The 13391-nt window shown below is 35.6% G+C and overlaps 1 protein-coding gene across 1 annotated transcript; it reads right to left on the bottom strand.

Annotated features, from left to right (window-relative positions):
* Positions 1-3554: 3554 nt before the first annotated feature.
* Positions 3555-9144, bottom strand: LOC121369949. The gene is made up of 4 exons (XM_041495031.1): positions 9080-9144; positions 6197-6517; positions 5389-5482; positions 3555-4398 (listed from the first exon to the last, which is right to left on the bottom strand). Exons 1-4 carry the CDS (start codon positions 9129-9131, stop codon positions 3555-3557), a joined length of 1311 nt encoding a protein of 436 aa, XP_041350965.1. The 5' UTR covers positions 9132-9144.
* Positions 9145-13391: the final 4247 nt, after the last annotated feature.

Raw genomic sequence — 13391 nt, 5'->3', positions numbered from 1 at the left:
GCAGAGCCTAAGAGAGCTTTGTGTATTAGGCCCAAGATATGTTACCTAAAGAGGGAGATAGCAATTAATGGTAAGCAGACCTGGGGCCCAATTCACTAAACTCTCGCAACTTTGCAATCTCGCAGTGCAATGCTAAAAGACTTGCAGAGAGGATGCTTTGTTGTCTAGCAGAGCCTAAGAGAGCTTTGTGTATTAGACTCAAGATATGTTACCTAAAGAGGGAGATAGCAATTAATGGTAAGCAGACCTGGGGCCTAATTCACTAAACTCGCAATTTTGCGATCTCAGAGTATAATGCTAAAAGACTTGCAGAGAGGATGCTTTGTTGTCTAGCAGAGCCTAAGAGACTTTTGTGAATTAGGCCCCAGGGCCCTATTCCACGAAGCGATCTTAGCCCGAAAGTTGATCTTAGGCCTAAGATCGCTTCGTGGAACGGGGCCCTGGACTATACTCATGAGCGGCTACAGGATTTTTCTAGAGAGAGGGTGGAAAGTCGAAAAAGGGCACCTTTGGTATTCCAAACAACCCTACAATGCATTGTAATAGAGTGTTTCCATGGAACTTTCAGCGAGTTCACGGGTGGGGTGCCCACCGACAGCGCCCTCCCATCTGGATCCACGCCTATTACTAGTATCTACTTTTAATTGCAGGAATTTGAGTTTATCATCTAATTTCCTCACATTTATTCACAGGAGCAGTTACGATCTTACCAAAACTTCCTTTATACTCTGCCGTGTGCAGAAACACAATTTGGAATGCGTTAATGGTATTGTAGTTCCGATTATTAAAAAAGCCTTTTTGATTTCATTGGCCTCTAGGAGCGTGTGAACCTCTCTACCTGTTATAAAGACCAGCACTTATGTCAACCCGACCCACCGGGGGATCATATGTTGTTGTACAAGGATGTGTTGTTAAAACGAGCTATATGAGGAAAACGTCAACAGAAAGAGAAAGGTTTATATTGCGTTTTACGTGACTAAATACAGGGTGGATTGGTTTCACATTATAAATGTCTCATAAATTGTAGATATTTAAATGATTATCGCGGTTGCTGACTTGTATCCTGCCCTTTTGAGCATAGAATTAATTATTTTTTTGTGGTTCACCCTAATGACAAAATCATGAATGATAAAACGTTTAATCATTTACCATACTAGTCGGCTTGTGAAATAATCTTTGAATGTTTGCCGGAAACCGTTTCACGTGATTTCAAATAAGTTCAACTAGTCCGTCGGTGTTATGGTTCTAATAAGAGCTATGTCTAGAATGGTAAGAGGAAGGCGAAAGGCGCCCGAAGTTTTTGTTTGTGGGTGGTTTGTCTATTTTGTAGGTTGTCTTTCATTCATTCATTCATTCATTCATTCATTCATTTGTTCATTCATTCATTCATTTCAACTTATTTTTGTGATTATATCCAATTAGGGTTCAAGCACGCTGTCCTGGCCACACATCTCAGCTATCTGTCCAGATCAGTAGATTGATGATTAGCTGTTAGTGGTGAATGAGAGAGAAGTCGGTGTAATGGCTTTACACCTACCCGTTAAGTCGCTGAGCTCGCTCTCCGTGGGAGCCGGTGTACCGAGAGGTGAAGCTGATGTAAACGGAATGCAAGTCCGTAGGAACAGTTGTCTGCCCGGACTTAATCTCCTAGGAATGCAGGTCCTAGATCTAATATGGTAAATGTTAAATGTACCTACCAGCCGTATGTCCGATGGCTTAGCTGCTGCAGAAGGAATATTGTTTGACATGATATAACAACCCCATTGTATTCATCATATATGCATGTTGTAAATATGCTAGTATTATAGCAAAACTAGTATAATAGGTATATTTGCTATTAGCATTGAACTAATTTATGATGCAAAAAGCCCACTTAACACAGACCGCAATGACAGACGGACAAATGGGGTGGGGTTAGGGGGTCAGGGGTTGGGGTGGAGTCCCTCAACAAGCAGATGTCGAGGGATATTTAGTTTTTTAAGGTTTATACCTGTTATTTACCAAAAAATAAGAAAAAAACTGTTTTTGCTAAGTTTTCCCATGTGACGGCTCATATTATTATGTTGCTATGATAAGAAGAGTTTCGTGTGACACTACATTTTTGTAAAGCTCGTGTACATTTCCAATAATCTACACCACTAAACAAAGCAACAAAGCTACAACAATAACACTGAATCCACTCCCAGTAAAATATACCGTAAAAATCAAACCTACATAACATATACCTACGGAGTAGGAAACACATTTTCAACTATATTACAATAAATCTGTTTTAATATTTACTCCTGAAGTGTTAACAACTTTGAGTAATAACACATTAAACACATACTGATTAATACTGTACATAATATAATATAAAATTGAAAATACAGTAAAGACAAATGCTATGAATATATATTTGATTCAAATTTTGTATGAATATAATACAAATATCCGAAAAGAATATGTGTATACATAGTGAGAATCAACGGATGAACGAGTGAGTAAATGAACGAATATAAGATGACTGATAATTATGGGGTGTTATTTTACTACTAATCAGTATGTTCTTGTTCTGAGAGAGAGAGAGAGAGAGAGAGAGAGAGAGAGAGAGAGAGAGAGAGAGAGAGAGAGAGAGAGAGAGAGAGAGAGAGAGAGAATTTTTTAATATTATATTCTATAATTAATTAATTGAAATAAACAAATACATCTGAATTCTGGATATCAATAAATAACACACACAACTACACAGTACACATTTCTATCATACGAATAATGAATTAAATACAATGTTGTTGTAAACGTAAATATTTGAAACACAGAAATGAGGACTTTTTTACACCAAAAAATTGCTTCGAGAACCAGAAAATATCTGAAAAATCAAAGATGCACAAATCCACCACGTTTTATGAAACTCATTTTAGGTATATCTACACTTTTAGAAGTTGCTCATTATGAATACTATTATCTTCAAGTTTGTAACTGCTAGAGTCAAAGGTAATGTGAGTTGATTGTACTATTTTTACTAATCTGGAAGTCAGTTTCGACTATTCTCCAAATTAGTTTTATCTGATTGTCTGTGCACCACATCATCTCAAGTAAGAGTCATTATCTGCCATGTAGTAACTAGCATTATGTTTTGTTCATGTCTATTTCTTAAATAATGCTTTGATTACTGTCATGTCTTTTTTCAGTAACACATGCTTGGTGGACTTATCTGTTTTTTCACATGTGTCTCTTAAAATACAGTTCTGATCGCCATCTTCTATGTAGTAAATATAATTGATTTTTGAATCCTTTTTAGGAATATATTGTGCAAGATTGTCCAACCTTTCTTCATTCCCGTCACCTGACATTTTGTCTTGAGGAACAATTATCGGTTTATTGTCTCTCACGTTATAAATGGGATTCATCATCATATCTTCGTCTGGCTGGAACACATGATTCTGGCATTTCTTATTCTCTTTAACGAGAATCGCTTGGCATGTCTCGTGGAATCATTACTTGTTTATTCCCCATCACGCGAAAAGCTGGATTAAATTTTAAATCTTCTTTGGACCTCAGTTTACAGAATCTTAGAATTTCGTATCATCCATGCTATAAAGGAAATTATCTTTCATCTCTTCTTCAGGAACACAGATTTGAGAATCTTGAAATTCCGTATCATCCATGCTATAAAGGAAATTATCTTTCATCTCTTCTTCAGGAACACATTTTTGAGAATCTTGGAATTCCGTATCGTCCATGCTATAAAGGAAATTATCTTTCATCTCTTCTTCAGGAACACAGATTTGAGAATCTTGGAATTCCGTATCGTCCATGCTATAAAGGAAATTGTCTTTCATCTCTTCTTCAGGAACACAGATTTGAGAATTTGAAAGTAATCTATGGAAATTAATCTCTTCTTCAGATTTGAGTATCTTGAAATTCCGTATCATCCATGCTATAAAGGAAATTATCCATGCTATAAAGTCCATGCTATAAAAATTATCTTTCATCTCTTCTTCAGGAACACATTTCGAACTGCTTTCAGGAGTTGTAACATGTTTAGCATTAACTTTAGTATCTATATCATTTGAGTTTGTTTGGAATACAGGGTGTTCACCCAACTCACTAGAAATGTCCCCCGATCCCTCGTTTTCAGCTTCTTTATTGCTGAATGCCGCTCGAGATTTTCTGGGATTTATAGGTGGACGGTTGCTTTTCTGAGGAGTGTTGTCTAGTTTACTTGCTGGCAGATCATTGGCTATGACCACAACCTGTACATTTGTCTTGATTTGATCTCTATTAGGTGATTGAATTACATCGTCTTTGGAATAACAGTTATTTACAGCACCATCATCAGTATCACTATAAACATTGCTATTTCTTTTAGAAGTAACATTATCTCTAGACTTGAGGGCATTTCTTCTTCTTTTTCTGAAAGACAAAATTTTATCTCAATTAATCGGCCAAAAACAATTAAGCATTTAAAAAAAAAAATAACGCATTGAATGGACTTGGGGTCATTCTTCTCTTTCTGAAATAAAAGTTACAGTCAACAGTTACAGTAAATCAAGCAAGAAACAAAGTAAACATTAAATAAGTAATAGCAACAACAATGCCGACGGTAATGGTGGTGACGTATAAGTTGTTTTACGGTTTTGTATTAATATGAACTGCCGTCACCGACTCCATCCAAGTACAATGTGTACAAAGATATGAATAACGATTTCGCTTTGTTCATTAGGTGATTCTACATACTTCAGTATTGTATAATCATCTTTTATGCTTTAATTTAGTACCCTATTAGATGATCAAAACTAATAGGATCCATGCCCGAAATTGATGATCAGATTGTAAGTTAAAATCCAGCTAATTGACACTTGTGTTTTTAAATATTACTATTTCAGTCTACGTTTCTGCTGTTGGTCTCTTAGTCCCTGAGTGCGTCATTAGCTCCGTTGCAATTCAAACATTGCTGTATATTACTACAATCTGTTACATTAGTTTAGAACTGAGTGTCTGCCATCAAGCTTTCATAACTACGGTTAATTGCGCTTCAATATTTTGTGTGGAAGACCTGGTTGGCCATGTGGTTAAGGTCTCGGGCTGTTGAATGTCATGCGAATCGGTGCGGTAGGTTCGAATCCTGCTAAATGACACTTTGTATAGTGGCCTCTGTTGTTTAATAATGTCCTTGTACTTGATGCAAAGTATTAGAGGAGAAACCCACATAAGCAAATCTTTATAAGCACTGATCATATTTCTAGTGGGTCTGCTGCTGTTTAAGAATAACAAGCAGACATGCATGTTCAAATTACAGACGTTTATCCCATAAGTGATAGATATTGAAAACTATTCATTGTCATCCAGCCTACGACAGCTCCTATATACTACACAGTTTTAATTACACAGTGTCATGCTTACCTATAAACAATAGCAACAGCAGCCACAACAGCTGAAACAAACAAAGCCACTGCCACAACGACCACGGATATTACTATGGTCTGTTGGTCATTTTCTGAAAATGCAAAATGTGTACAAATATTACGTTCTTCTTTGCCAAGGTTCATAACAAAACGAACATATTAACACTTGTTTTCAAATTGGATGTACAGAGTATATGAATGCAGACTTCTTAAATGATTAAGATTTATGTTACCTACTATGCAACTTGAAAGTAATATTTAAAAATGTTTTGTTTAACGACACCACTAGAGCACATTGCTTAATTAATCATTGGCTACTGCATGTCAAACATTGGTAACACATTTTTCTGTTAGTAGCAAGGGATATTTTATATGTACTTTCGAAGAGACACGAAATCATATACCACTACCTTTGGCCAATTGTGGTGCACTGGTTGGGGTTGGAACAAGAAAAAACAATCAGTTGAATGGATCCACCGAGGTGGTTCGATCCTGCGACGCAAGCACCTCAGATGACTGAGTTAAATCTCTCCCCTGATAATAATATAAAGACAGTGACTAATATATATATATATATATATATATATATATATATATATATATAAAACTATAAGAAGTATATACATGTATATGTGTTTATGTGTGGGGGTATATGTAAGGATGCGCGCGCGTTTGTTTGGACGTGTGTGTGTGTGTGTGTGTGTGTGTGTGTGTGTGTGTGTGTGTGTGTGTGTGTGTGTGTGTGTGTTGTTAATGTCTGTATATATGCATGTGTCATGTAAATAATTAGCTGACCACAAACATACCACGGCTGGAACTTTGACCAGAAGAATAGGTCTCAGAGTCATTTGTAGTCACTTCTGTAGGTGTTGTATTTTCCACAGAGGTAGGCACTGATGATGTAGGCGTCTGTGATGACTTAATAACGGTAGCTGTTGTATTTGCGAACGCTGTCGTGAAGATAGTGTTATAATTAGCTGTTAATGTCTCAGTGATGTTCATTGAGTATGTTGACGACGGTGTCACAGGTGTGCCTGTTTGTGATGGTTGCGGTTTGTATGATGTATTCATTGTAGCTGAATAGATCCACGAGCTGCAGCTCAAATTCATTTGAATATCTTTAGATCCTGTATATTAAACATTAATACATAGTTAAGATGTTGACTCGGACAATACTGGCTGGACATATACATTGAACCACTTAGATGACATAATATATAACAATAAGCGTGCATTCTGGCTTGTAAGATACCGTTTTGCTAAGGTGTAGATCCATTATTCTCGCGTGTAGTTTGCAGATATATGCACAATTGTACAAACTCGATACATTACAAATATTTGTGTTTCATTATTGAACATTGACCGTGTTTTATTTTTTAAGTTAGCTCATAAGGAAGTAATGTAAATTGTCCATCCCATAAGACTAAGCAATGGCATAATTCATAAATAAAGAACAGCACTTGTGTTCTGGGCGGAAGAGCCGACAGAGGCCGGTACCTGTGCTCAGGACAGGCGTGCGCTACAACAGCTTGCTCCGAATGTGCACGTTAAACAATCTATCCTAGTTGTGTTGGACTCAATGGGTAGGTGTAAGATCACCGGTTATGGCTCGAGAAGTAAATAAACTTGTATAAATGGTCCTAAAATTAATTCTACTTAGTGGGACAACTCGTTACTTACAATTACAAATATCGTCTTCCCGGCACTAATTAATTGCCCCATTACATGTTTGTCGGTGTGTGCAGTCAAAAGGGAATAACGAGCTGATGTCACTGTACATATATTAGTACTACGAATTCACATGGCTGGTTACATTGTGGGTATTAATAATAAATAAAATAAGAATTAAAACAATAATAATAATAATAATAATAATTAGTCCAATAGCTGAGACCCTAGATTTTACCATCCGAGGGCACCAAACTTAACTATGCATAATGGTTATAAATAATAACCTGTTCATTCTCTTTACCTTTCCTTCCTTCTATTTCCCCTCTTTGTTAGTAAATTAGGAACAAGTTAAATCATTATGTTTCATTTTTATTGCTTCTAAAATATTCATAAATTGTAAAATGTTGGGAGAGGCCTTAATATAGCCTAACGTCTGTTGGCCAATCCCCAGACTGCTACTGTTTAAACCAACTATACGTTTTTGATAGATGTATGTATCTGGATCTCAAAACAGCATGATGGACGTTTCTCCATAATAATCCGTATGCCATTATATAGCTAATTTTAATCATACAAACTGAAATGTACTTGTCAACATTCACCAGGAATTCATTGTGAACATTCAATATAATTCCCCCAATCAATAATTTATACCTCAAATACAGCGTTTTATGTGAGGCAAGGATTTCAGTTCTCGCAATCACTTTCTAATAAAGAGAAATGTATGAATCCAAGATTTCAATATGTTTTCTAAAAAAACACTCATCTACATATAAAATTACATGACATGGGCCAAAGTAGTTCACAATGCCAACCTTGCTTTGATAACAGGATTTCTTTTTTACCATTTCTATTTTCTATTTCTATATCATGGAAATATACTTTATAATTGCATTTTTTTTTTCGACCAAGACAATTTATGTCACAAACTGTATAATAGTGCGACGCCAATATTTCTCACCATAACATAGCAATTACTAGTGTACTAGTATGTTTCGACTATGCAAGTGATCGACCATCACCAAGTGAACTTAGTAGCCAATATATTCCCACAAGAAATATACCACCCAATGATCAAACAAACAAAAATTCCCCCACAAAAAACAACAAAACAAAACAAAAAACAACAACACGGAAGCTACTAATCCTATGCGAGTACGCTCCCTCATTTCGTTGTTAAAGCGACATATCCTAGTTTTTTAAAACGCACGTTCGTAATGGTTAATGAGACAAGCTGTAGTCGTTTTAAACAGTATTTCCCAGTTTAAACATCATATACTTTAGCTTCTCTCTGTTATAACCATATCCAAATGTGTGTTGCAGGTTTGTAGATTAACTAAACTCAGTGTCCGTTTTTACGGGCTGAAACTAGGGTCTGCGCCTTTAAAGAAAACACTGCTCATAATGCAATGAAGAACATGCAAATCAAATAGACCCTTCTACTTCCTGGGACATTTATTATTCGGCTTACCGGTACTACCCAAAATAGGAATACACCGACTTCTCTCACACTAACCACTAACCTATTGTCCTGGACAGCCAGCCCATATAGCTGAGGTGTATGCCCAGGATGGAACCTTAATTGGATATCACAAAAATAAGTTGAAATGAATGCAGTTGTGTTGGCTTAGCTAACAGTTCTATCCACATGCAGTGGTTCCTGATAGTCTGACTATAATACATTAAGTAGACATTTTGATTACTTCGTTCTAGCATATTATTTAAAAATCTATGAATTGTAGTGGTTGACTGAATATAATAATTTAGCATACAATCGGATCATTTCTTCTCGTACTTTGTATTTGTTCTAAAATCGACAATTTGAACTTTCTTGTTCTTTCCACGTATCTCACAATTACACAACATTAATACTAGATTTGATGTTTCGTATTTAGAATTTAAAAAGAAAAAAACCCTTTCGATGGTGATCGACCCAGCGACACATCGCACCGCAGACATACTATCTACTACTGAACTATACCACCTAAGTAAAGACCAGAGACAGCTGTTTGACTTACCTGTGAGTTCTATCCATATGATTTGATTACTGGTGTTCTCACTGTAATACATTATATGAACAACGTCATGATATCCTCCTAGTACATTATTTAACAATAGTATACGTGGTGAGTTTGATGGTGTAGAGTAATTTAGCATAAAACCAGATGTTATGTTTAAAAACCATTTCTCTTTGTCCGCCATATTTGCTCTAAAATCTACAATTTGAACTCTCATGTTCTTCCCACGTATCTCACAACTACACACAATAGGATCTGATGTTCCAGACTTAGGATTTTCAAGGAAAACCACGCTTTCGTTTAGCTTGGTTGATGCTGTCAGATTATCACACATATTGTAGTTCATCGATCCTGAAAAAATTTAAGTACAACACGTAAGCATTTTTCATTACATATATTCATGTAATGTTGTCAGTATTTAAATGAAAGTCCTTTTTGTCCCTATATATATATTATAAATAACTGATGTTTTGATTGCCGACTGTCTAAAATGCCAAAAGACACGTTAAACAATCCTGCCAAACAAGTGACCTACTATTTATAATTACAGACCATGGTATGTACTGTTCTGCTTAAAGGAAAGAAAACAAATGTATGTTTAACGCCATCAGATAGATTAAATTACGGCTGGTAGTGGAACGGTGTGTTCTATGGAAGGGTGGCGTATTGGTCTCCCCGGTTTGCACATACAAGAAGTTATGATGTAAAGACAAACCATAATATGTTGATACACATTTGCCTCCAATAAATACGTCTTTAAATCAGTGTGGCATTTTCCAGTGTCTTCTCTCTTTCGTTACAATGGTTTTGAAAACTCGATCTTCATATTTTCATGATATTTGCAATTTAATATAAATATAGAAAACAATTTTTAAAAAGATGAAAAAACAACAGTGTGTTGTGAACATGAACGTTTGCTAGGCCGAAACAGTATAGCTAATACAACATATCTATTACATATGAAACTATTCGGATCGTTTAGATTCGCTCTTGACACATGTATGACATACATTATATACACACCTGGAACACATTCGTAATCGACTCTTCCCATACGTCTACCCTTACAGTTGAAATAAGACTGATCCAGCGTTTCGTTACATTTAGTTTTCCCATTGCAGGTAGTCTGTAGTCTGAGGTCTGTAGATGATATTTTGTTGTTTTCCACCGTCCGTCCATTACATTTGTTGTAATCTGATGTGCAGGTATCACTCGAACTGCTGTTTAAGTAAACCTCTTTTATGACGTGAATCAGTGAATCATTCGTGCACTTTAGATCAATTGTGTAGTTGGTGTAGTTTGTGAAGCATTTGGACAGTTTATGTCTTGCCAAACCACGCACTAGATAAATATTTAAAATATTATTTTTTAATAAAGACTATAAAGCAGATGTTTACATAAATAATTCGTTTACTAATAAAACATGATAATATTAAAGGCTACTAAACTAAGAAAACTAAGAAAAAAAAATATTCGTATAATAGAATATAATGTATTACTCGAGTGTTTGAATAGACATATCAGTTATGATTGTAAGAATAAGACTTGTCTTACTCATACGTGCATCTTTAAATGGTTATTCCAGATATAATGAAATAAGGGCGAGAAGAGGAACGGCATGTTTGACAGCACATCTAGTCCATCAGTGATGATCATCGTTCATCAGGCATAGTCTCAAAAGGGACACCTTTGGCTACACAAATTCATCGAAGGAAGGAAATATTTTATTTAACGACGCACTCAGCACATTTTATTTACGGTTATATGGTGTTAGACATATGGTTAAGGACCACACAGATACTGAGAGAGGAAACCCGCTGTCGACACTTCATGGGTTACTCTTTTCGATTAGCAGCAAGGGATTTTTTATATGCACCATCCCACAGACAGGATAGCACATACCAAGGCCTTTGATATACCAGTTGTGGTGCACTGGCTGGAACGAGAAATATCCCAATGGGCCCACCGACGGGGATCGATCCCAGACCGACCGCGCATCAAGCGAGCGCTTTACCACTGGGCTACGTCCCGCCCCCAAATCCATCGAGAAAAATCCCAACAACCTATATACAAAATGTCCAGGTTAAGTCATAAATTACTTCTAATGTGAAGCTGGCCTTTCTCCCTCTCAAGTCGTGTGTGTGCGCATAATTAATAAACAGATACGTTCACATAATACTACATTCGAACATTGTCCATTGTTTCAAATTAAATATAAACTACATAATAGTATACACTGGGTCATAAACAATAATTATCAGAGCAAATAGCAAATAAAATACCCACCACTCTGGATACCAAAATGAAACGTACGTCCAAGAAAAAAGAATAAAACAGAGCAACATAAGTAAAGACGTATGTCCGCCATAATGACACTTGGGGATTTCCCTCTTTACTCCTACTCTGTTGTGGTGGACGAGGAAAAAACTCTCTCTTTTGTCGATCATACAGAGCGGGCTATAGACGACCACAACCGTGAGATCCAGGAACAAACCTGACAAGTGAAGGCAGTCACAAGGCTAACTGTCTATTAATACGTAACTAGACCTGTATTCAAAGTCAAGGTTCGTGAGTCACAAGCTGAATGTATTATGTGAGAAAATATCATTTGTGTTCACTGATGCACTAAACAACACGGGTTGTAAGTGTTGTTATTTAATACCAGTAATCACAGTGTTGTATAGAATTAATTATACAACCACACAACCAACACCACCAGCAAACTCTCTCTCTCTCTCTCTCTCTCTCTCTCTCTCTCTCTCTCTCTCTCTCTCTCTCTCTCTCTCTCTCTCTCTCTCTCTCTCTCTCTCTCTCTCTCTCTCTCTCTCTCTCTCTCTCTCTCTCTCTCTCTCTCTCTCTCTCTCTCTACACACACACACACACACACACACACACACACACACACATACGTATGCACGTACACATATATGGACAAACATACACATAGTGTAACTAACAAAATAAACACTAAAACACGAGTGGTGCTTATAATTAAAGGTACTTGGTCATCTTACAACGTGACATGGTATTTTTGTTTTATTAAAACGTAGTTTTTTGCATGAAATAATAATTTCTTCATGTGAAGTCAAGTGGAAATTATTTTGTAATGTATTGACTCTTTATGACCACGCCTCCTCCCCACTAAAAACGTATTTGATAAATGTTGAATTCGAATGGAATATTGTTATTAACAATTTTGTTGATTTTGAAAGCGTACGCTGACATTAAGCTCCTCCCCAACAAGCGTACGGTTTATATGCAGGTTTTCAACATAAGGTTTTCCCTTCCTTCTTATCTACGTACACTACTCACCTCATTGATACACTGCATATAATAAATACAAATACATATTAAAGCTGCAAGCAGAGAACTGTATCCAAGCAATTATCTAACATCATCCAAACATGCAATTTCGAAATCAGAATCCCCCAAAATATGCTATATTTTCACTTCAAGTTGCTAAAGATGTTTTCTCAATTGCTCCCCCCAAAAGATTAATCGTTTTTAAAACAGTACTATATTTTAAAATTCAGTCTTTATGAACTAAATCTTTACACTAAATACATTCCAAAATTATATTTTCCTGACACTTGTAAACATGACCACATGATTATATAATTTTATCAGCCTATGAATTAAGAATTATCTCAGCAAAGATGTTTTCCAGAAATCTTCAAATGATAGCTATTCATTTTTTTTTTTAGAAATATTGTTTGATTAAAAAAAAGGTTTTTTTCTTTTCTTTTTTTGTGTAGAGATACAAAATAAGGTAATGTGATTTCTACAATGTTGAAATTTTACATTGACATTTATGAGACTGTATTATATATAAACAAACTTTATGAAGATGAGATTAAAATTGTGTTAAAACAACATCAAACTTTGTTCTAAGAATATTACAAATGCTTAGAAACAAATGATAAAAATAGTGATAATAATATAATTTATTTCTCTGATTATTACAAAATTACAAAACATTTCTGTTTCTGTCAAATAAGCACAACTACGAGAAGATAAGAGTATATGAATATATAAAACTAAGCTGACCATATAAAATAAAATACAAGAATAACTGTATCCAAGTTAATGTTTTTCTGTATAAAAAATAATTAAGCCATTGGCTCCTCCAATCCATTACACATTACGAAAGCACTGATACCATGTCTCTCTTTCATCGTATATAAAATAATTGAATGTTGCTGTAGATCATTCAGATTTAACAAGCCAGACCCATGAAACACATGCTTGGTTTTCAGATATCTAAAACGATTCTTGAGTTACATCAGACACATGGGATATTTACAAATTAATG

The sequence above is a fragment of the Gigantopelta aegis genome, chromosome 4 (assembly GCF_016097555.1).
Source record: "Gigantopelta aegis isolate Gae_Host chromosome 4, Gae_host_genome, whole genome shotgun sequence".
In the NCBI taxonomy this organism is placed as follows: Eukaryota; Metazoa; Mollusca; class Gastropoda; order Neomphalida; family Peltospiridae; genus Gigantopelta; species Gigantopelta aegis.
The sequence above is the reverse complement of the archived record's forward strand: the minus strand, read 5'-3'. Positions and strand labels throughout refer to the sequence as shown.